This window comes from Falco naumanni, chromosome 1 (assembly GCF_017639655.2).
Source record: "Falco naumanni isolate bFalNau1 chromosome 1, bFalNau1.pat, whole genome shotgun sequence".
Taxonomy (NCBI): domain Eukaryota; kingdom Metazoa; phylum Chordata; class Aves; order Falconiformes; family Falconidae; genus Falco; species Falco naumanni.
Window position 1 is genome coordinate 101,780,576 of NC_054054.1, and position 24,877 is coordinate 101,805,452.

At 45.9% G+C, this 24,877-nt stretch overlaps 1 protein-coding gene across 1 annotated transcript in view; it reads right to left on the reverse strand.

Annotated features, from left to right (window-relative positions):
- The window catches only part of GALNT17 (polypeptide N-acetylgalactosaminyltransferase 17), a 212,449-nt gene that overhangs the window by 143,785 nt on the left and 43,787 nt on the right, over positions 1 to 24,877 (reverse strand). The window contains exon 2 of the mRNA XM_040613286.1: positions 14,447 to 14,630. Within this exon, the coding sequence (XP_040469220.1) occupies positions 14,447 to 14,630 (184 nt within the window). The remainder of the gene's footprint in view (positions 1 to 14,446; positions 14,631 to 24,877) is intronic.

Here is a 24,877-nt window from a genome sequence, read left to right on the forward strand (position 1 = left end):
GACTGAAAAGCAATGCAGGCTTTAAGCTTCCCACTTCTACCAGTGCAGGAAGGGTCACCGCTCGACAGCTGCAGAGACACGGGAGAGTGATTGCCCCAAAGACAGTTACTGGCAGAGCAGGAACGTAGAAGGCTGCTATAAAACCCTGGTATCAGACTAGACTAAGATTTTTCTGACTTTCTCCCAGCTGATGTTCAGCCCTTCCTGGGCTACCTATTGCTCTGTGCCCTTCCTCCAGCACAAAGCCACTAAGATCCCCATCCCCCTAACCCAGTGTACGGGGGACACTACATATAGTGTCCATGTTATTATAAGCAGGACGGCCAGGGCTCTGCTCTGCTTTGGGTGAACATCAAGTATGAAAAAACATACACAGGAGAGAAAAGTCAACAAAGTAACAGGAGGCTGTTTTTTTGTAGCCATTGGAACAAATAAATTGGTCTGACTTAGGTCTGGCACAGGTAAGGATGAGGCAGCACCATATCAGATAATTTCTGGGAGCACACAGCACTGTGGTATGCTCTTAAGTTAGGGAACACACAGATGGCCACGTGCTGGTATTCGACCCGCTGCTCCTGCTCCACGTGGCAGAGGGTGGCAGGAGCAGAAGCCCCCTGTGCCAGCCCTGATGGGTGCTGAGGCTGGATGGTGACCAGTGTGTCTATTTAATAGCTGCATCATCATTGGCTTTGATACTACGCCATTACTCACCTTTGCAGAAATGCTCTTTAGGGCTGGTCAAGCCACGATTCTCCCACACTGCATGAAGGTAACATCACTTTTACACGTCCTTTTAAATTCCAACAGCAGGAACTACCAATGGAGAAGGCTAAACAACCATGGTATGCAGAATGCCCCAAGTCTTTGGGGCTTCATATTGCCCCCACATCCTACGAAGCTACCCCTTTTGCTACTATTGGGGGTCCTACTGAATCCTCTCCATCTCTTTTGTGAGCAGCCATAATAAACACTCATGAACTGGGCAGACAGAAATAATTAGGCATGAAAATCTGTGCCACTTGTAACGTGGAAGAAAATGGGCAGCAGAACCCAGATCCTACATGCCTGTAGAAGACAGAGTAGACAAAGAATTTGGTGGTTCCAATTATGGAGACCACACTTCTTCAATTTAAGATCCTGATAGCAGGTTTTCAAAGATTTCCTCCCCTCCTACATATCAGTGACTGGATTCCCCCCCTCCCCAACCACAATTTTGAATTCTGAGCACCCAGTAGTTTCCCAATCTGGCTCCTGATGTATAGTTATTAATCATTTCTTTGCTGGCCATCACACAAAATAAATCCAGCTAACGTGCTTATCAGGAGCTTATCCCTTCCTGACATTTTATTCTTGTATGAGGCTTGAGGGTTTGAATATTTAAATAGGCAAATATTCTTTTGATTAGTAGAATAAATGATTCTTGTTACTTAGTGTCCTTAAAAATACTGTTAGCGTCACAAACGTGCTCAACTATGTTGGCACAGCTTTTACAGGATTTTGTACATTTTCCTATAAAATGTGGTGCAGCAGCAGAGCGAGAGTTCAATGTAATAAGCTCATACATTTTTAAATGCCTTTCCTAAAATGATATATGGAACTGCAACATTAAAGCTAAGGGCACGTAAGAGATTACTTGGTTGGAATTTCTGCACGTTAAGTGGAATTCTCCCCAAAATTACTATCATATAGATTACTGTTTCACTAAGCTCTTACAAAGACAAGCTGGGGCAAACATCACCTTGCAACTAAAAGAATTACCAGTTCATCTGCCGGCACCTAGGAAGCTCCAACCCCTTGGTTCCCAAAACTGCACTTTCAGAGCACCCCCCAAAACACTGTACCAACAGTGTTACCCCATGACAGAGACAGAGCACCAGGACTCCCTGGGTGGAGCAGGGTCTCAAGAGCGGGTTAACACGCACTGTGGTTTACAATCCCACAGCCACTCCATGGGTGCCCATCGCCAGCGACACCCTTTTCAGGACAGCGCAAGCAGTGACGTTCACTGTACCTGCTTCTGGCACAGAGCCCCCGGGCTCTTTGTCTGCTCCTTATCAGTCCCACAGTGACAAAATACCCCATGAAGGGGCAGGGCTGGACACAGAGCGGTGCCTTCGCCCTGCATGACCATGTTACGTTGCAAGGAGGTGAACACACCTCCGGCAGGGCCACACCTGGACAGCCCCAGCAGAGCTGGGGACTCTGTCAGGAGTCTTCAGGAGAAGGAGGCTGCTCTCCCCTTAACTAAAGTATCAATGATTTAAGCACCACATCATGTTCATCAGAAGTTAACGTTATCATCGCTTCCAACAAAGGAATGAAGAAATTAAGTCGTCAACCCCAAGGTGGCAGGAGGCCAGCAGGGCTCAGGAACAAAAACCGAAGGTCCTGCTGCACCAGCTCTGCCAGTCCGTTGGCCTTTCCGTCATTCCAGGCACAGCGCATCAGACAGGAGGGAAATTGAGGAGCACTTTTTTGACCGTATGGTTTAAAACAGCGCCCTCCAGACATAGCTGAACACTGAATTATGTCAAATAGGCACGGACTGCAGGAAGGGGCTTTGAGAATGGCTGCCTGTAGCATTTTACAAAGGCAGGCATTGCTACACCCAAGTGAGAAGAACCCCCACCTCCTACGTGGCGCGGGTCCTGAGCAGCCAGCAAGTGATGCAAGGTCTGCGCTCGACTTCATCACCGAACTGCTGAGCAGACCCCGCGCGTCCCCACCGATGAACGAGCGGCCAAGCAGAGGAACGCTGACTCCGCGACAACAGGGCAACCACAACCTGAAAGCCTGAAAGTACTCAGAGCCGGAGGGATGAAAGGCAGGAATGTCAAATTGTAAATTAGCAGCATGTGTTCTGACATGCCCTGTCGGCGGGGTCTGCTGCACCGCACAGCCACAGCACTGCATGTGGCTCATGCAGAGACACCCAGTCGAAGGCAGAAGTCAAAGCTGCCTTTCAAGGTCAATGCCAAGATACCGCCAAAGGGTGATGTGCTCCATCCCTCCACCTTTGTGTAAGCATGCCACCGATGGTAGAACAGACCGACGCAGCTACTTCTGGGGCAGGTGGACATGCCTTTTCCCTCCCTCGATCACGAGCAGACCTTGCCTGAAGGTTCAGACGGGCACGTCCAGGCAAGCGAGCCCTTCGCCCCCATCAGAGCCCCCAGGCCGGTGACGGCAGGGTGGCAATCACAGCCGCCAGCCTTACCAAGGAGCTCACCGCCCTGCTCAGGTACGTTGGGATAAAACCGCCCCTGCTATAAGCCTTGCCTGCCAAACTGAAAATGAAACCCATGGTATATAGCCTTACCGTGGGAGTGGCTTACTAGAATAGATCTCATGGGAACTCAAGATGTTGACATCCCCAGCACATACTTGGAGCAATGAATAAGAAAAGTGGCCAACACTTGTGCTGCCTGGAACACAGGGTGAAACGATGCCATCACTGGAACAGCCAGTGTAAAAATGATGAACTTAAAAGGCACAATGGATTTGTAGAGATAGGGAGGGTTTTTTTGTAATAACAGATCCACTCTGCTGACGGGTTTATGAACTGGGAAGATGAAGTTTTTAAATCTTTTCCGTTATGTACAGACCTCGCTGTCTAAGTTTACTTAACCTCTGTCAGAATTAGATCAGCCTCAGCAGAGGGGCGTTGCTCAGCCCCGTCTAGCAAATGTCTGCGTTGCGCAAGTCACAAAGGAAAGCTCTGCAACCCTGGCACCACCAGCCCACCCCCGCAGCGCCGGCTGCTCACCACTGCCATGAACCAGTTGGTCATGCTAGCACAACATTAGCAGAGATATGTACTGCTTAGCTGGGGGGTGGGGGGGACAACCAAACCAAAAAATCAAGTCACAAGCAATATGAAAAAGGTCAAAAACCAGAGGATGAGGCTGACTTTGATTTGCATTTCTACTCACATTCCAATTTCAGGTACTAGTTAACTGAACGCAATTAACTGCCTATAAATATCGGTGCCCCCTGAATGACAGGGAACATTAAGCATGGAGAGGTTAATAAACCTGAAGACCACATAGGCAGGCAGTGGTAAGAGTTCAAAAGCAGCAACTGGCCACACTGTCTGTACTCTAGTTTTTCAAGCGTTTTTTGTTGTTGTTGTTGCAATACATGCAAAAGGCTAAGCATTCACTCCAATACACTAGAAGTTTCCCTTTATTCCACAGATGAAGATCCACACCACCACTGCTACTCTATCATTAAATTTGCTCCTGTGTGGCTTTTCTAATGTTACAGGTTGTATTCTTCACCTTTGCCAAAACAAAATACAAGGGAGACAAAACTGGGATACAAAGCTAACCAACTCAGAGCCTGAGCACACAAGGAGAAAGGCCATACAGTTTAGCCCAGCACAAAACAGTAACACCATTTAAATGCCTAGTAAGCAGGTTAGGGAAGGATCCAACCCAATACAATCAGTCAAAAAAGAGTGGAATTGCTACAGGATTAAAAAAGAAAAACAAAACCCAAACCTAAAACACACACAAAAAGCCTAACTTAACCACCACCCCCACTCCCCCAAAACACCTCAAAGAAAACCAAAAAACAAGGAACAAACCAAAAAACAACCAACCCAAACCCAAAACACACTTCTGTCATTTTCAGTGATGAGCTGCAGATGCCCCATGAGTTGGGTATCATCTTCTTTGTTATGGCTGGACAATGCCTGCCTTTACCTGCAGGGATCCAAGTGACAACACCTAGCGACACTTTAGAAATTCTTTTACTATTACTTAAACAAAGAGAACATGATTTAAGGCTATCGATTTGTTTGCTGCCACATCAGAGACATTAACAGGCATACCTAAAGCCTGACACACTTGGCACCAGCTCCTTTCTTACCCTGCCACCACCAAGAGCCTCCAAAGGAGATAGATATATACTGCAGCTTCAGGTTGTAAGTACAGCCCTCGTGCTAGATGCATTTTTAGGCAGCACTGGCCATGGTATACTTGATATGAGTAGAAGACACACAACACAAACAGCAAACTTGTATGGGAACACATACAATATGGAAACTCATAGTTTACATCTTCCCTACGCTTGTCATTTACCACAGGTTTGGATGTACACCTGAAAACCACACAGCAGGAAAATTCAGGAGCCTTCTTCCCTCTCCTCCTCACCTTAGGAATGCCATCTGACTTTCACACACTTCCCACAAAACCGAACACAAAATCTTCTCCAATCTGCACAGCCAAACTCAACACGTAAATACACACCCGAGACTCGGCTTTGCTTCCCTCCTGGCCCAGCACGTGCTCTGCTTTGCCACACAAAACCGATACGTGCTTCGTCCTGATGCAGCGGAAAACCTGGGAGGTAAATCCCTGTCTATCAGTGGAGCACGGACTGGACTGAATGATTTACTCGCGACTGGGCTGCACAGCACCACGGCTGAAATACAATATATTGTAAATCAAGTTACCATCTTCCACCGTCTACACGCGCGTAGCACATGTGAATACACACAGGCAGGTTCAAGCTTGCTCAGGTTTCCTTAATCCAGCCACACGCGCTGCTGCCCAGCTACTCCTTACATACCTGCACCACTTTTTGTCCTTAAACATCCATAGGAAAGGAAAAAAAAAACAACATATCCTTCTGCACTGGTGACAAGCAATTCCACAAACTGAAGCTACTGATACCAAACGAGCTTCATTCCTGTTCTCCTCACAAAAATAAAGCTTCACCAGGAAATGAATTGATCTTCATTTGGGTTTTGTAATGATTATGAACAAGCTTAAAAGAAATCAAGTGTTCCGACTGCTATTCATATTGCCACTTCCCAATCATGCTCCATTCATTAATGATTATTTTCATTTGTATTTTGCTGATTCAGTTGCACATGTCTTCTTGCAAAAGGGATTATCAATATTCAATCAATTGTGTCTACCCTATGGAGTACACAGAAAAGCAAACCAGTTTCTATTACCCAAACATCTTAACAGACCTACTGCTGTCTGGTACAGTTCAGTGCTTATAGATTCAGAGCACAAGAGTCTCATAAACTATTTCTGATCATTAAAGCTGTAAAACTCCCCACATATCCACAGGAAACTTGATTTTAAAGCACTTGCCTTATTTCCAGTAACTAATTTTTCAGAAATACTATGCCTTATATTTTAGGATTAGAGGAACAAAATATGCATTACAATGTAAATATTTAGGGACATGCAGGCATTTTTAAATGCACATTACTTAGTCACAAGTTCTAACAAGAAATTATCTACAAAGCTGATTTATTTTTGTGACAGGCTCTTGTAATAAAGCCGTTAGGTTCAGGCAGACGTAAGGGACATAAAAGCCAGAGCAATTACGACTGTCATATCCACTTACCCATCTCGCCCCGTGCACATGAGCTATCTCACATGTATGAAGAAAAAGAGCCATCAAGATCTCCTCAGCCTAGGGTTTACTGAACGGCCACGACTGGGGACAGCAGGGACGAGAAGAACAATTCAGTAATAAACTCAAACTATTTTATAATCTATGCAAACATATAGTTATACTGGTTTATGTCAAAGGATTCATGCTTTGTGGGTGATCGTCCCTTGAAACAAGCCATCGACCGCAGCAGAAGCTCAGCCCTGTCCGGGTCACCCGTCCTTCTGCCCTTCCCAGCCCGCTGCGGACGTTCTGAGCGGCAGCTGAAGGCAGCAACCCAACACACCAGATCGTCCTGGATGCTGGAAAACTAAATAAATTCCTTCAGGACTGACGCTGTCAGGACACCAGGGTTTGACTCACACACTGCCTGGTCTGGCTGTGAGCACGCAACCTAGCGAGACGCTTCTGCTGCCACAGAAAAACCCTCTGCAACACACGGCAGCAGATCGGTAGCACACGCAAGCTTTGATTGCTTTGGAAGCCAACTTAAAAGAAGTGTATCCAAAGCTTAATTTGGTTCATTTATTTTCATAAGTATAGTTTAGTCAGAAGTATTTATGATAATGCAGGTATTTTTCAGTGCCAGAGTTCAGAAGAGCACAAATGCAAGTTGTTAAATTATACTAATCCCATCCTCTGCCAAAGCATGCATTTAATACTTACGTTTACATTAGTAAATGTTTTATAGCACACTTCATAGAAGTCTTCCCTGAAGCATCATGTTCCAAACTTATAAAGAATAGGGAATAATTTTTTAGTCAGGAAGGGAAAATTGACAATTACTGGAATCTATTGCATTAAAAAGAAAAATAGCTACCATGTGTATCAATCCACATCAGCTCAACATTACACTATGCAGCAGAACGATAGCAGGAGAGTATCGTAACAGCCACTAAACAAAACTCTCGAGTTACTTTCCTAAAAGCACTTTCTTAGCGACCGAGTTTAAAGAAGACACTGAGACTTCTAAGCACCGAAGGCTTTTGACACACTGACTCATACACAGCTGTCCGAGTGTACTTCAACAGCCTTACTTCAAAGGGGTGGGGGGGAAGGGAAAGCTGGCCTGCATCCCTATCTAAATCCAGAACAGCAATAAAAAAAAATGAACCCCTGAACTTTTCAGTAGGAAGTCAGACACCTTCAGGTCCAGGGTGATCCCGCATCACCCCCAGTCACACCAGCACTGCCTCCCTGCACGCGTGTACCAGGCACCACCCGTGCCGGGCCATGCAGCTGGCTCCCCCTAAGAGGTCACAGCAGCAGGTGTAAAAATTAATCAGCAAAAACTCAGCACAGCTGGAAAAGTCTGTCTTTAGAGACTTGCCCAGTTTTCAAGAAAAAGTCTGGACTTCCAAGACTGGAAGTCAGTAACGATATCTCCATACACGCACATTGGTATGCGCTGCAGAATAAAGATCGATACCAGCATTTACTCAATAGCACGCTGGTTTGTATTAGTCCTGGAAAAGCAACACAGCATTAAAGCAGCTTTTTCCTCATGCAAATCATTCAAAAATTACCCAAAGTTGCAGCACCGTCCCTGGAGAGGCAGGCGGTGCCCGCGGCACCTGCAGGCCCAGCACAGCTGCGGTGGCTCTGCAGAGCTCACGTCCCTTGATGATGCCAGAGAAAGGAAAAACAAATTGTTTCAGGTCTGAACCTGGGTTTGCAAGTACCTTCCTATCCCCATCATCTTCACAGCAGAGAGGGGACAGATGGGGCACAACCACAAGCATTTCCTTTGGAAAGCACCAGGAACATGTGCAGCCTGGCACAACAGAAATGCCCAAAGCCACGCAGAGATCAGGGAGCGGGCAGGGTGGCACGTACAGACCAAAAGGATCTGGCAACCTATCTCCTAACTGCGAAACGGACCCAGTTTCGATGAGCCTTGTTCTGAGGCACATTTCCTTTATGCCAGACCTTTGACACTGATGCTCAACAACTTGATTTCTTTACTGGCTCTCCCAGAAAACGTTCAGGTGGCACCTTTCCAAGTATTTGAAAACATTACCTTTCTCTTTACATGGCTTCAGCCATAAAAAAAACCCCAAGGGCAAGAGTTTTTCACGTACTACTGGATCAGACCCACAACTATCTAGTAGGAGAGAAGATGCACAACTAACTTTGACTTTTCCCTGGAAATGAAAGTCTTTTAATACCCTCCCACATGCTATCCAAGCAGAATTTCACATCTGAAACAGCCATAGTTTTTTTCCTTCTTACAGTGTCTTGATTCCTCACTCGTTTTTCCTTCAGTTATTTGATGAAGAAAAATCACTAGGTCTTGCTGCTCTTTTCCTTGCTATCGTTTGTATGTAAGACTGGAAAAAAAAAAAAGAAAAAAAAAAAAAAAGACCAACCAAAAAACCTCTTTGCAAAAGGTAAAATCACATATTGTGCATGCAAGAGAGAAAGAGCTCTTCTGACCTCCTTTGTTTGCAATAAACAGCAACGGTTACACATACAAACTCATGAAATCTTTTCCCAGCAAATATCACCAGCATAATTCAAGTAGTTTGTTTTTGTCTTCCTAAGCGCTGTCCTTCTCCTCAGACTCATTTCATCAAGCCTGGCTAAACACCCTGGGGCAGGACGTGACCAAGTAACTGCCACACCACCACAAACATGCGGCTCCAGGAATGTTCCAGCTATGAAAAAATTGAGGAAACCACCAATAAAGAGCGCTCTCACTGGCTGCAATAATATTCGCAGATCTCAGCCATGTCTCCCAAAAAGAATACGCTCGTTTGGGCGGAGTGAAAGGCAAGAAGCATTTTGCTTCAAGCAAAGCTTGAAGGAGGTTGTATGACCTCTGTTTTGGGGAAGAAAAAAAAAGGCTGAGGCAGATGTGGTGCCAGATGTATGAAGCAGCACACAGGGCAGTCTCCTGCCCACGTCATGGTATGTGCTAAGAAATCATCTCATCTCAGCATCTTGGCATGGGAGAAAACGAGACAAAGGCACGTGCCAAGCCAGGTCTTTTTAGTTACTTCCACAGCGGAAGAGATTTGCCCTTCTTCACAGGAAAATAAGTAAATATGACAGCACATCAAACTTTCCTGAGCCACGCTGCAGCCAAGCAGAGGGCACAGGTCGAGCCTCAGGACACAAAACGCTGCCAGTCTTGGAGTCTGCAGGGGAGGCCCCCGAGAGCCGGCATGGCCAGCGTCCAGCATGGGACAAGAATGGTTGGGGTCTGGCACAGCCGAGATGTGAAGGCACGTGTGGTCTCACAGGAGGGAGATAATTACAGGTCTCCAAGGCCCATCCTCCTGGACTGCCCTGATGGATCTAAGTGGCATCCACATCCACGACTTTCCAAAGATGTATTCAGTTTTGATTATAAAACCCAAACCCAATTCTTTGGCCCTGCAACATCCCAGTAATCCAGACGGAGGCTGAGACCCATGGCAGAGGGCACGAGGCTCTCCAGGGATGGGGAGAGACCCCAAAGGGAGCAGTGTCTCCCACCACAGCTGGCTCCTTCCACCCCAGAGTATGTCCTAGCACCCAGTACGTACACGCTGAGCACCCCCAAAGGACACACACAGACTACTTGAAATAAAAATAAACCAAGAACGGATTTAATACCTTTAAGTTGTCAAAGAACAACCCGAAGCCTTCTCTAAAACTCTGTCTTTTCCACTATACCCCAAAGAAAAACTTTCAACTTGCCGCAACACAGGACTCTCAGGTAATAAAAGCAGCTAAAGCCAGATGGTGCTAAAAAGCCCAATTGCTCCCCGGCTCCCAAGGAAGGCAGCTACAGAAATAAACGGGTGATTCAGCCACTTGAGACACTTGAGTGTAATGACTCTGACTCAACCCCCAAACACACCACTGGGAAAAATTAAAATCAAGTCAGTGATATGTAACTGTTTAATCCTTAGCAATGGCTTCCAGCGATGGTGCAGCTCTACCCAGGACATTGCTCTAAGGCCATGTGGTCCAGCTCGTAAATGCAAACTTTTTGCCGGGGACATGCTGCATACAACACAAAAGCAGACTCCGCTCCTGATACACGCTGCCAAAGTCCTCCCAGGCTTTGCCTGACCCACGTGCAGGACCCACAGGGCCGGCAGGAGGAAGGGACAGGCTCTGCTGGCTAGAAAGCCCTCAAAACACCTGAAAATCAAGCTGTGATAAGCAACTTCCACAAGTGTAAGCTTATCACTTCCACTGTCTTTCCTCTTCCCTTTAGTATCTTGACGCTTGCCTGTACAAGAACAGCTGTTAAGCGATTCACAGCAGCAGGAGTGTGTCATCTTCACCCAAATGATTCAACAGTCCTAACAATTGTGGGTATTATTTTTCTTAAATCTACTCCTTAATCCTATAATGCCATAAAATACCACTGAATCGGAGCTTAGCAGGATTCCAGAAAGGAACAGACTTTTTAAAGAGATAATGAGAACTCCACATTTATATAAGATAGGATTGAAAAGAGAGAATAGAGAAGACAGAACGTACCAGATGGGCAGATTATTTCATAGTTTTCCTTAATATGATTTCTTCAACCTGAAGCATCTGGTAATTCCACTATCAGAGATTAGATACTGGATAAAATGGACAGGCACACTGAACTAACACAGCAATTTTTATTTTCCTGCCACACACAGGAGGGGTTTCCATTAAATCATACATCACAGAATAAAAGAGAGGTGCATAAAATCTAGTATCAAAGCCAGGAATGTTAGCAGCCCCCAGGATCCCACGTAAACACGCTTCACTTTCAATGAAGAAAGCAACATGTCTTAAACTTCCCCTCCCCGCCAGTCTTCATAGGCAAGCAGAAAATGCTGTGAATTGATCAATAACAAAATTCACAGATCAGCTTTGTCCTTCACTGTTTTTGCAGAAAATAGAAGAAAATCTCTCTGGCTCATTTTTTGGAGATTTGTGTAGAAGTCCCGCAGTCTGCAGGCAGCGCCTTGGGTCCTTCTAATCTAGAAGCAGTAATTGTTTTCCAGAACACGCAAGAATCTCATCTTAAAGTCCAAAAACCTAATCAAGCAAGATAGAAATGTGCTGCCTATGCCCGTCTCATTAGGCAACTGTTTCACAGCAAGACATAAAAGAAGGCTCCTGGAACCAAAACACCAGCCCTCCCTCATTTCAGCCAAAGGGGAAGATTTCTCGCTCACCCGAAATCTTAACACCGTTAACCCGACTCACTCTAAAAGCGGATGACAAAGCACACCCAACCCAACCTTTCCTGCTCAGCAGAAGGCCAGGATCAGAAACATCAGTATTAATGAGATCAAGACTAAGGTCTTACAGGCACAGCTCCCTTATGGGATCAGTACCACACACAGCATCTCCTGTATCCACACTATTAGCAGCGTTTTGGGGGGCATCAGTCTAGTACAAAGCCCAGTACTGCTCCAGTGGTGAAGAGCAGGGTAGACTTTCTACCTTCCAGTCTAGGCAAGCAACCTCATCTTTTAAGAAAAATGCTTAAATAAACAGCATTTTATTATCAAAACAACGGCGATAATCCAAACTAACAAAAAGAGACGCTGCAGTTCCCTGCATCAAGACCAGCAAGGTACCCTGCCCCCACTCCTGGGACAGCCCTCACCTTCTCCCAAGCACCATCTGTATTCAGCACCTCTTGGACACCTTCTCCAAGGAAACTGACCTCTATCCTTCCTGCTGCCTCTGGGCAGCAACTCAGAAGGCCACCAGCTGGGACTCGTCATGCCTCCTCATTGCCAACATCTGCCTGCAAATCACTCTGAGCAGGGACACCTGCGCCTCTGAACCCTTAGTGATGCTGACCAGGAGGTGGAGGGAGCCTAATACAGAAAGATTACAAAATATGCCAGATTTCCCCTAAACTCCCCTTCGCTTTGGCCGCAGCCACAAAAAAAAGGGGGCAGGAAAAGGACAAAGAGGTCTGATCCAGCATAGCTCAGCACTCAGGAGAGTGACACTTGACCATATTAATCTTTCTTTTTAAAAAGAGAAGACTAAAAGGAAAGAATACATGAGCAACAGCGGCTGCTAGGAACAGTTCAAGTCCATCAGCATTCTGGATGCTGAACAGTCTTCAGTTGAACCAAACAGGCTTCACTATTATATTTAAAACTAATACATGCTTTGTAATGCTTATCAGCTGGAGGGTTTTCAACAGTTTTTCCCCACTAATGCAGCAATTTCAAAACCATTCAGGCTAATTTCCTTTGACTTGAATCCATTTTAATCAGAGACCAGGATACTTGACTTAAATGGTTTGTATTAAACCCTTCATAAAATCAGCCATAAAATCGCATGCACAAAATAGCGAATGATCTTGAAGTCAGTAGAAAAAGCCGAAACTTTTCAAATCCTCCATCAAACTCAAGCCTATTTCACAACCAGACCAACTGCTCTCTTACAATACCGAGACAATTGATCCCTAAAAAAAAAAAAAAAGCAGCAATAACCAAAACATGTTACGTGCTCCTGAAGTTTTTTATCTAGATAAAAGGCACTAAGTTATGCAGCTGCAGTCAGTGCCCACAAATTCTCTCTCCAAAGTATTAGCCCAGCTCCAAAATGGTGCATTTTTAATAAATTGCTGTGTCTGCTCCATCCTCTCCACCATCCTCCCATGAAATGATGGATAGTGGCACTGAGGAAGAATAAATGCAAACCTAAAAATGTCAGAATTAATCCTTCTCTTCCCCCCAAGATCTGAGAAAACATTACTTCTCAAATTAATTCTCACAAAGTAATGCTGGCTCTGCTAGAAGTCAGAGTTCTGGATGAGAAATGAAAATAAGAAGCTCAGGCTCAGGTAACTGCTAGAGAAGGTCTCACTTCAAGGATTTGTCATTGTAGCGCGATTTGCATATCATCTAGCCAAAGGTGCAATTTGTACCTGCAATTCATTCTGTCCAGACAAACTGTAGCAGCAGAATTGGAGGCTGGGCCACCATTCCTTTGAAAACTCATCCAAATATTTCTGTTGTCAGTGGCTGACAGCCTTGGAAACTCTGAGTGGCTGCTTGAAATTCATGCAGCATGCAAAGAAGTGAAGAAACAAAAGCTCTCCATGCTCTCACATCCTTAACAATTTGCCAGTACGCTGGAGACAAGTAGCTGCATCCCCCTGCTGCATGATTTTCAGTCGTTTGCAGATGCCAGGCAATGGCTTTGTCACTGCCCTGATGACACAGGCATCGGACACATATCCTTTCAGAATCTAAATCTCTCTCAGCTCATTTTTTTATCAGGGATTTCACTCCAGGCCTGGACAAACTGACACCTTCCTATTTTGAGGAACACTCCACTGGCCATATCTAAAATTAACTTTTATAAAGATAAACTTAAGGCATGTCTTTTCTCATACTTCAAACAAAATGATGTGGCACCTCATTTAAAGTCTGTTCTTCTGTGGTGCTTAGCAGGTAAACATCACCATCACAATCATCTTAAAAGGTGATTCTGGAACCAGCAGAGGAAGGATATTGGCACCTGAGCCATGCGACTCCCACCAAAGGCATCTGCACAGGTCCCCAACAGGAACCCCACAGCAGCATCCCAGGAGGAGGACCGTGCTGGGAGAAGCTGGAGGGCAGCCGGACAGCCCCAGAGGTCTTGCAGGGACACGAAGGAGCTGACAAGGGGGGAGAGAGGGAGAAGCTTTGCACATATTTACAGGATAATTAACACCGAAGGCCAATAGCTCAGTGAACAGTCCTTTGCTGATGAAAGCAGATGCCAGCTTCTGATCGCATTACTACCACCCAAAATAATGTATTGCTTTAGGAAAATAAACAGCAAGAGAGAGAAGAGGGGGAAGAAATGCTCTTCCCCCCCCCCCCCCCCCCCCCCCCCCCCCCGGCAATAAATCAGCTTTATGAACTGTTCTCAGTTTCAGCCAAACTACATCGGTGGCTCATTACTGAGCATGGTCCTGCGAACAGTAAGGAGGGAAAAGCGAACAGTATCACATGAGAAAAGCAACCATCACTCCTGGCTCTCGGATGACGCTTCAACACGCGCACTCCTTCCAGGAGCAACAGGTACTTACTTGGTTGGACGATAATCTGGTATGGAACGATCCAGTGAAATTTTCTCACTGAGGTAGGAGTTGTAGCCATATTTCTCATGTGGTCCCTTTGCTTTCTCCTCCTCCTCAGGGGACAGGGTGGCTGGAAGCCCACCTTTACCACGTCCACCATAGCCTTCAATGAGACCAAGTGACTTGGACAGACCTCGAGAGAAAAAAAAAAACAGCAAACACCATCACTTAAAATTCATAGCTGTTATTTCCAAGCTATCAAAAAAAAACAAAAATCTGAAAATTCAGGGTCTTTTGTTTTGGTTTTCTGAAAACATTCCAAATTTTAGTTCTTTGGCCCAATGCTTGAAGAAAAATGAGTTAAGTCTTGAAATTCCTCATGGCTCAGGCACACTGTTCCTGACAGCTCTGCCACCAGCTTGCAACTGATAACCTCTCCCAGGCAGTTGTGCATTTATTTAGCTTTTAAGAAGGTCATTTAGGCATCCTTCCCACCCTCAGAGAGGTAATTACACATAAAGTTAGATGTTCCCAGAAAAAGGATAAGTTGAACCAGAATAAAAATAAAATAGGGTTGGTTAACTGCCAGCTGAACAAATTTTTGCTCAGTATGAACAGGGAACAACATACAAATATTATGGATTTAAAACCAATTTCCCCTCAAAGCTTTCTTCTTATCTTTTTAAGTATAGCATTCCCAGACCTTTATCAAGGGGAATTATTTATTTATATCTGCATAGCTGAAGGAAACAGTCAAAGTTCAAAACAAGCAGCACAAAAAGAGCTATATTGATTATTCAGTGGTGATTGTAGGAACCCAAGTTCATACTGATATTATTTGTTATACAGGACACTTGAAATTTTAATGTTTTTCATTAGCAGAGACTCACACTCTTTCACAGAAACAACAGCAACAAAAAGATGGATGTTTTTGGTTTGGTTTTCAGTTTTATTGGTGGTGGTTTGGGGGGGGTTGTAAATAAAGAAGACACCAGGGTATAATCCCCTTTGTTTAATGGCAGAGCCCTGACTCTGAAAGCAGAACGGACCGTCATCTCCACTGCTGCTTCAGAAGGGACGATGACCTCGAGGTCATGCACGATGAGCGTGGTCCAGCCCCCAAACCCACCACTTATTTCCACTGCCCTGGACAAAGCCCTGTCTGCCCATCTAGCAAAACAGATTTAAACAGCCTTTCCATCAAAAAGTAGCATTGCGTGGCAGTAAGGAAATCATCGGTGAATGTACATCACAGTTTGAAGCACATGAATAGGAATTATCATTATTATTATTCCTTCTGACAAGGAACCTCTAAACAGCCTTCCCTGCTAGGGAGCTTGTGGGGATGGAGCCCCTCTGACCACACTGGGCTTGGTCAGATTTTATCTGAGGACAATAATAACAAATTAACTGCCAGGAGCAGCTGGCTGGGATGCGGGGACGGATTAGCCATCCAAGCAGCCTTTTTCCATCCCTAGGCTCTGCAACAGCCAGAGGAGCAAGTCAAAGATGGGAAAGCTGAACCTTTCTGGCCTGCAGAAGGCCAGATCACTCTGGGAACCCCCTAGCCCCAAACGGCTGGAGGGACACGGTTCAGCGTTCAGCTTGCTTACGGAGAGAAGATACACCAATTTCATTGCAGACATAGGCTCCAACAGAATTACAACAGTATTTAAAAAAAAAAAAAAATTTCTCATGGAGAGACAATTCTTCTCAAAATGTCTTTTTCTTTATCAAAATCAGACCTTTCTACCCCAGACCAGTGCAGCTGTTGATGCATATATTTCCTTTAGGGTACCCTAGATCGTGCCGCTTGTTACCCAGAAAGGCAAAACAGCTTCCTCAGTTCATGAGCTGAGGGGTTTGTACCCCTATAACAGAGACACATTCTAACAGAAATTCACTTCCTAATTTTAATTCCTTCTTCACCTTCCCCATGAAATATTTCCACCAAAATCCGTACCACATGCGTACTGTCTGCCAGTGCCAGTTCTCAGCCAGACACACGGTGCTGCAGAGCTTCGAGCTCCTCCTGCAGCATGGAGCACGCTCACACCCCTACCATAGGCACCCTCAGGATCTACCAGTTTGCTTTTAAAGCTTCATTTTCCCTTTCTTCCTTCATTTCAACACATTTCTCACTTCCCCAGTGCTTTTGCTATTGCTGCTTTGAATCTACACATCTGTCAGAAGGGCTGAAGTGGGAAGTTTCTGAGCTGGGTTAGGGCTGGCAGAGGCTCTGCGGACCGCGGACCTTGGTGCTGGGCAGCAGCACCTGGGGGTCCCGCTCAGTGGGGCACCCAAACCACCGACATCACGGCACCTTGCTCCATTTAAAGCAGGTTTAAAAACCACAAGCTCGGGTTATTACCAGCAGGCTGTGACTGCTTAACTCAGACAGCCGAAGCAGCACCTTCTCCCAGAGCTCCGCACTTGGAGTCAACAGGGAAGGACTGGTCCCTCCAAGGCTCGTTCATCCACCACAGGGTCTGAATCTGTCTCTTACCTCTGCCTCAGCTACGGTAACTGGGCTCCCGGCTACAGCATCTCGATAAAGTACCTGCAACTAGAGATGAGGAATCCAGCTCTCCATGTTCAAACTACCCACAACTACAGGAATGAGCTACACCAGCCTCTTCCACGCTGCTCAGCCTGCTGAACCTGAGCTGGTATTAGCAGTAGCCAGAGATACTGGGAGCAAGGATGTATCTGCCAAGCAATTCAGCTGGCTGCACTGAAATTGCAGACTGGGTGTACTCTGCAGCCAAACCTCCAACCCTCATCCACCAGCAAGGCAGACTGGGGAGAGGAGGCTGCGAGCTGCCAGCCAGCACAAGGACATCGTTACTCGCCCATCTGTGGACTTATTACGGAGCAGAGATACACAAGGGGATGGTGCACACACCGTCTCTCCCAAAATACAGTCACGACATGGGCAGAGCCAACAGGGACCCATCCGTGCCCCCAGTGCCCTTGGCTGTCGCAAGGTAGCAGCTCTGCTGTGACAAGGCAAAATGAAGGTCCTGCTGAAACGAAGCCTCTCTGTTGACCACAGAAGCACCAGAGAAATGCCAAGGCATGACTTACATTCAGCAGATCTGACTGAAAAGCTTTTAATGCCATTAGCTGCTTTATTCCAAGACCATAAACACGACAACTGGGCACACACAAACACACCCCAGGACGCACTTCTCTCTCCTCACCGAGTACACTCCCTTATTTCTGTATATGAACTTCTCGGTCCTACTACTACTATAGACGCTCTCTCAGTAAGTACCGATCAATCCGTGTCATTTACCCAAAGGAATCAGTGAAGGTGATGGATCCATAGGTGCTGGGCAGGGCACTACCGTGAAACCATCACCCTCGCGTTTGGTGACAGCCAGACCAGCAAACACACCCGCAGGGCCAGTCACAGAGACCTCGAGCACCCCCAGGTGCAATGTGACACGGACGATCTCCGTGTCTGACCCCGTGCTGGTTAAACATTTCATCCTCCAGCTCGGGCTGTCAGAAGAGTTCATCTGTGCAGCCGGGGTGTCACTTTGGTGTACAGCACTTGGAAGCAAGATTCAAGTAATGTTTGGCAAGAAAGATAATTCGTGCCAAACAGAAGAGGAAGAAATCTGCTTCCAACTGGCTGAAAGATGCCTCAGGAGAAGCAGGACTGAAAACAAACGGTTACAGCAGACTCTCGCCCAGTCAGTTCGTTCTTCCATTTCCTTTTATTTGCCCCAATTTAGGGCTGTACAAAAAAAAGGCTGCATTTCTGTAAGCTTGAGATGCCTTTGCTATAGCTTCAGAAAATACCCCCAGCCCGGCCCCTGTGGTCCCTTCAGCCAGGCAGGAACCCAAGGGAAGCTCCTGCTCAGCAGGGAGGTCCCGGGGCTTCACATTAACCCCCGTTTGGGGGCACAGAGACACCCACACACTTCCCAAACCTAAGTAAGGGCTCACCTGATCTCCAGATCACCTCTCCCAGTCCCTGCAGCGGGGCCCTGGCCCACGGCATGAGCAGAGAGCTACAGCCTGCAGGTTTCCAGAGACAGCACATACAGGCTTCCCTTCATCTTCTGTCTGCCCTCCACAGCCTGCAGGGAAACGCCATTTGGGTCTCAAAGGACAAGCAATCTCTCATATTGTGTCCACTGCAAATGAATGATTAAGTGCCTCTGGTGGCGCAGGAGCAGAAAGGAGACATCTCCTCTGAAGCCACTGGTTCCCCACCACAACCATCCAGGGCTGGTTTCCAGCAGAGCCTTCTGCTGTGGCCTCTTACTAGGATGTGCTTGTAGCATCTTCACATCTTGAAACCTCTGGCCCTTTTCCAAACTTGCTCAAAATTGGCACGGAAGAGCCAGAAGTTACACACAGAGACACACCAAGCAAGGAAGAGCACGAGCATGACCCCATCAGCTTGTTTCCTTAAAGAATGAGGCTAAAAAATGAAGAGTCAGAAGTGTTCCCAGGTCACAGACCAAATCCTTTCTCATTCTGGGCAGGCACCAAAGCAGCAGCGCTGAACCGCTGCCAAAGCAGCCTCTCCTGATGCCTGCTCCATCCTATCTATCGCGATCAACAGCACTAATCCCCAACACAAAAAGCTTGTTCATTGGAGTGAATTCACTCCCCGGTGAATTTTTCAAGCTCATGAGATGGTAATTGGCTGCATCAAGATTAGATGTTCAGTGTAGATCAGAGTTCTAAACATTTCGGAGCTTTGCTCATCCTTAAACCACATTCACCCAACAAGCACCTTAGAAAAGAAACGAGGATTTTTTAAAATTTTTTATTCAGAATCTCCTACCACATCTGAACTTTGGGACAAAAGGAGCATTTTGCTCTTTATATTGCAGGAAAAGAAAGAAAAAAAGACACCACCTAGAGCTGCTAAGATCTGAGCCACTCCTGCTGAAATGGCCAGACAACAGATCCCCTGGGGACCCAAAAAGAGTTGGTTTTCTTCAAGATGATAAAAAAATTTAATCTCTACAGCAAAAGTATTCCCAGGCTGAGTACGGTTATAGTAAATATATTAGTCTCTCCTTAAACTGGCAGTATAATTCTTGAGGAGACAGGAGTTTTCTAGGGTTGAGAAAACCTTTGGTAAAATACAATATAACGGGATACACAGCCTTCATTTCTACAGCACCAGCCAAACAGGCTCCCAGGCAGCAGGCGTGGTGGAAAAGAATTCTGCTGCTACATGTCAGCCCAGATGAAGGACAGCATCAACCCCACCGCGACAAACCTCGGCCAAAGAAACCTCTAAGGCTAGGGAAGAGCATCTGGAATTGAAAGGCGTTTCTGAGAAACAGGGGTCCTGAGCCTTAACACCGAGGGAGGAGGAGGGAAAAGAACAGGAGGAAATAACATAGAAAAGATTTCTGGAAAAGCAGATGTTTTAATCGCATCCTTATTTGTTCATGTCACCCTGCTGCACGAGTTAGAGAGTACGTAGGGCTCGGATTGAAAGGCAGATTGCTACAGGGAAGAGGAACACGAAGGCTTCCTTCTCGAGAATAAATAATCAACACTGAAATGGTATTGAAAAATAAGGGAAGCATAAAGAGAAAATTAAAGTAGATTTCTTTGAAAAGTACAGCTCTTACTAAGCTAAGCACCAGGGATCTCCCAGCCCAAACGGCTCTTCTAGGGATGTGTGCTGCTTGCTGCACTTCAGCCAGAGATTTCAAGGCTAACGTGAAATATCTGACTCAGGGAAAAAAAAAAAAAACCAAAACCGATGAAGTAAATGAGCCTAATACACGCCGTGTGTTATGCTGCAGACATCGCCTCTGCGCGACCTCGCAGTGAAGATGGAAAGAGAGGATACAACAGCCAGGCTTTTAGGAGTATTTTATGAGAAACTACAATAGATACCGAAGGGCGAAATGCCATAGGTAACGCTAGAAATTATGGAAAACTGCTGAAGTTTTTAGTGTTGTCCTGCTGATTGCTGCAAATACAGACTATTAAAGGGAGGACTCATTAACGAAAAGGGCAATTAGCAGACTAAGAGGCACCAATTTTCCTTTGCAGCTTTGGTGGAATCGAGACCTGGGATTTTCTCTTTTCTCCGTGCAGCAGCTTTTACACAATTTTTACCCAGTCTCTGCTCAGACCTTTTGTTTGTTAGACTAAACAGTGCAAGTTCCTCTGACTACAGGTTTACACCTATGCAACATGCAACCGCGCACTGTTAAAGAGCTATGGAAATCGTCTCGGAACTACCTAATGGAACCGGCTCTGGCAGCTTCCTTTGCTCCCGCTGCCTCCCCAGGCATCCTTACACTCTTGCAAAGGAAACCAGAAATAGTGGTAAAGGGATTAGAAGAAAAAGAGATCACTTTCTTAGGTTAAAAAGAAAACTAAGCCAAATATTTTTTATTATTATTATTATTAACTTAAATACTAGAATCCAGTGGAAAATATACAATTTCATTCAGTGTACATGCTAGGTATGTTTTTCACAGGGCTGATCACTTATCAAAAGCCAGTATGTCCCCAAAACCAGGTGCTGCAGTGGGCTTCCAACAAACCCCCCTTACTAAAGGATTAATGCCACCACCTTCCATTGGGACAGTACTTTCCCAGTGCACTTCTGGCTGACCTGAACACCTCCTTCTCTGCAAGGATCCAGCAGAGCTGTTTGCTGTCCTTTGCCATGCAAAGGATTTGTTGGTTCAAAATACTACGACTGGCAACAGATGATTTCAAGAAAGTTTCATGCCTCTGGCTTCACGCTGAATGCCAGATGTGAACTCAAAAAAAGCAGCAGACGAATGCTGCTGCGCCCATGCTTGGCAAGCAGGGGATTTAGCCAGGCACAGACCAACTGACAATAGAGCATATTTCACCTGTAACCCAACATATTCCATCTCTAAAAAAAGCTCCTGTGTATGTAAAATGATTTGAATAATTCTCACTAAGATGAATTTGTCCAACAGACCATTAAGATTTCACTGAAATACTTGTGACAGGTGGGTGTGTGAGAATTGTACGCGTTTTCCTGCAGCCCAGCCATGGGCAGAACTCCTCAGTATTAAATATATTAAATATAAATATATTTAAGGATAGATTAGATGAACACCTGTGTCAAGGATGATTTAAGCACAGCTGCGCTTACACCGTTATCAGAACAGTCAGACAACATCAAGGCTTCTTCCTACCTTGCACTCTATGGAAAGGATGGGAGAAGAGAACAGGCACACTGCATGGAGTCTGAAGACTCGTTTGAAGTGTTTTAACATAAATATACACTTATACACATATATATGTACATACATACACACACATATTCAGAACTGAAGTTTTCTTATCTATATGGAAATACAGAGAAATTACCTTCAGAGCCAGAGGGAGGATCAGCACATTGCAAGGAGAACACAGACAGCAGGAGAATTTCAAAGCCAGTCTCACCCTGTTTAGGCCATTGCACCACCAAGTTCTGGTTCCAAGCGATAATTTCCCGATCAAAATTCACCTCAGGCACAAAATAACAGAAGGCCTACAACTGGCTGAAGCTGTTTAGTTTGCAGGAATTATTCAGTTAATTCTAAGACCTGGAACGAGTAGAAAAGCTTGGACGTAGATCTATGCTCCCCAAAAGTCTGAAGATTTTAGCATCTACCATTCTGCTTCATATTTCTAGAATAACTTGCGGAAAAAAAGACAGGATGGAGCAACAGAACTGGTTTAGAGTCAAAAAACCGTAGGCTAGGAAAAGCTCTTTGCAGCTCAGCAGGGAGAACAGGCAGTGCTTCAATGGGAGTCTTAATGTATAGACATCTTGTTCAGATACAAAAGATTGAAGGTGATTTATATCCCAGGGAAAACCCTGGGCACATGCAAAGCATTCCTGGCAATTTAATTAGAGCAACGCTCTTCCCAAGTGTGCACCGACAAAAGACCCCGGGAGATGCCCTGCTGCTGGGAGCTCCCCCTTTCAAATAAGAAATTATAATCAAGAGGCTGATGGCTTACATTTGTGAAAGGTTTGTCTCAAAATGACCAATTACACCCTGCCACCCTCAGGAGGGAACAGACACGGCTCCCCCGTGCTCTGCCCCCCTTCACCACGGTGTTCAGCAGCTGGTGTCCGCACCCCACAGCATCCCTGCATCAACCGCGGGAAAGGGGACCCTGGTGACTGCTACGCAGTGCATTGTGCTTCTGGGGATGAAATATGCTGTCATGAGCCACATCGTTACACCAGCGGGTGCAAGACACATGCGTTGTAAAGACAAATATATATATATGTATTTCGCAGGCAAGGCATTGATGTATTTGAGGCAGTTGCCAAGTAATGGAGTGACATATGCAGCACCAGCAGCTGACTTTCAATTCCAGACAGTAGACTTGGATCTGCGAGGGGGATGGATGAAGTCTATTTGCAGAAAAGGTAACGAATGTGTTGTAGCAATCCCACATGCACGTTACGACACAAATAGAAATCTGTATCTCTGACTAACATATGGGACCATCATATTCTCGAAATACCTGTGTTATCGAGTGCAGAGAGGGGGGGAAGCAAAAGGTAGTAGATCACAATGCATAACGAAAAGGAAAATTGGGTTCCAAAATATCACTAAGATAATTTATCGAGACGGCTGACTCCAGGCACACTGCATCCACGTTCGAGATGTTGAACTCGAGAGATCACTTTATTAAGCCCTGCCTAAGACCTGCTTTCAAGGATTCAATCTTGCTGGGACTTGCTGGGACTCAGGCACAATCATTTCCCCACCAACACACAGCAACATATTTCCATGAAGTGTTTAGAACAGTCTGAAGCCATCTTCACACTGTTATTTTATATTGGCATAAAACATCACGAAGAACCGTCATGCCCAGGTAACAGTAAGAAAGCAAATATTCTCAGAGAGGGTAGAGGGAAAATAATCTATAGAACATCCAGCATGACCAGATACAAGTAACAAGACCTAACTGGAGAGAGAACAGATGCCCAACAGAGCAGAGCAGGTCTGCCCCAGCACAGCCCAGCATCCCGGGACACGCAGCTGGATTCAGAGGCAATACAGCTAGATCCGTACGGCTGAAACGCACCCTCTTGGTGAGGCACTCCAGCATCAGTGATCCAGGTTCAATTTCTTTCAAGGATCCTTACCTCCACCAGTGGTCATTTAAGTGGCTGCCAACAAGGTGCTCCACAAGCCTCTCTCTCCAGGCCTGTCTGGCCTTTTTCCCCTCTTAAGACCAGACTCATCCCACACGAGCAGGGCTGGCTACTCCACCACCTGGAGCATACACCTGCCATACACCTGGGAGCCACCTGCTGAGGCTCCAGGGCCAGTGGTGGGCTCCGGGGCCAGCGGGGGACTCTGGGCACGCAGCTGCTGCTGTGGGTGCTCTGAGAGAGGGGGATGCTGCTCTGTACAGGAGCAAAACATCACAGCTTCTCTTCACGTTGACAGCAGCAAGGTTAAAGAGCAAGACTAAAAGCTTTGTCCAGCAATACATCTGCTATGAGGTAACATACAGCCATCTAAAAACTGATGAAGTATCATAAGAAGAGTCTGTATTAGTGGCGTACCAACGTAATATAACACAAACCATGGCAGGACTTCACATTAAACATCTGACATTGTTCCAGTAACTTTGAAGATCAATTCAGGGTGCGTCACCATTCAAAAGAAAGCCAAGGTCCCTGGTCCACGCACCTGATGGGGTATTGATTCAGCAAACACCTAAGCGCCAGCTCTGCACTTGATGGACCTTCCCGAAGCACCCGAGCTGTTCCCACACACACTGACTCCGTCCCTACCAGATAGCTCAGGGCCCAGGAGCTTGAATGAGAAAGGCCAAGGGCAAAAGCAATCGTGCATATTTATGCTGGTCAGCCAGGAGCCCGTTTGGGTGATGAATTAAGCAATTGTCTGCAGCTTTATTTTTAGAAGGTAGACTGCAATTCAAGCAAGTAAAACTATCTTCCTTTCCTGTTTGAGTAGCCTGGAAATCAGTCTGGCAGGACACGTGCCTATGTGCAGGACCGGCTCAGAGAAGATGGCAGGAGCAGCTCTTCTGCCCAGAGAAGTTCTAGATGCTCCATCACTGAAAGCGTTCAAGGTCAGGTTGGATGGGGCTTTGAGCAACCGCTGGAACTAGATGATCATTAATCCAACACAAACCGCTCCATGATTCTGTAAGTCTGCACTGAGATCTCCTCACTTGAGATCCACCCCAAGCATCAGAAAGCACAAAGGCAAATTAGGATATATTGCTCATTATAACCTCTTCTTTAGTACAGGCAGTTTAAGAAGTTCCCAAACTCTTCTGTCCTCAGCAGCAAAACACCGCCCCTCTTGTTTGCACCGATGCAGTGACTTGTGGGGCCATTCTGCAAACTATTTATCCCCAGGTAGTTGCTCCTTCCAGCCACTGCCAGAAACCCAGGGTCAGACTAACGGTTGTTTGACT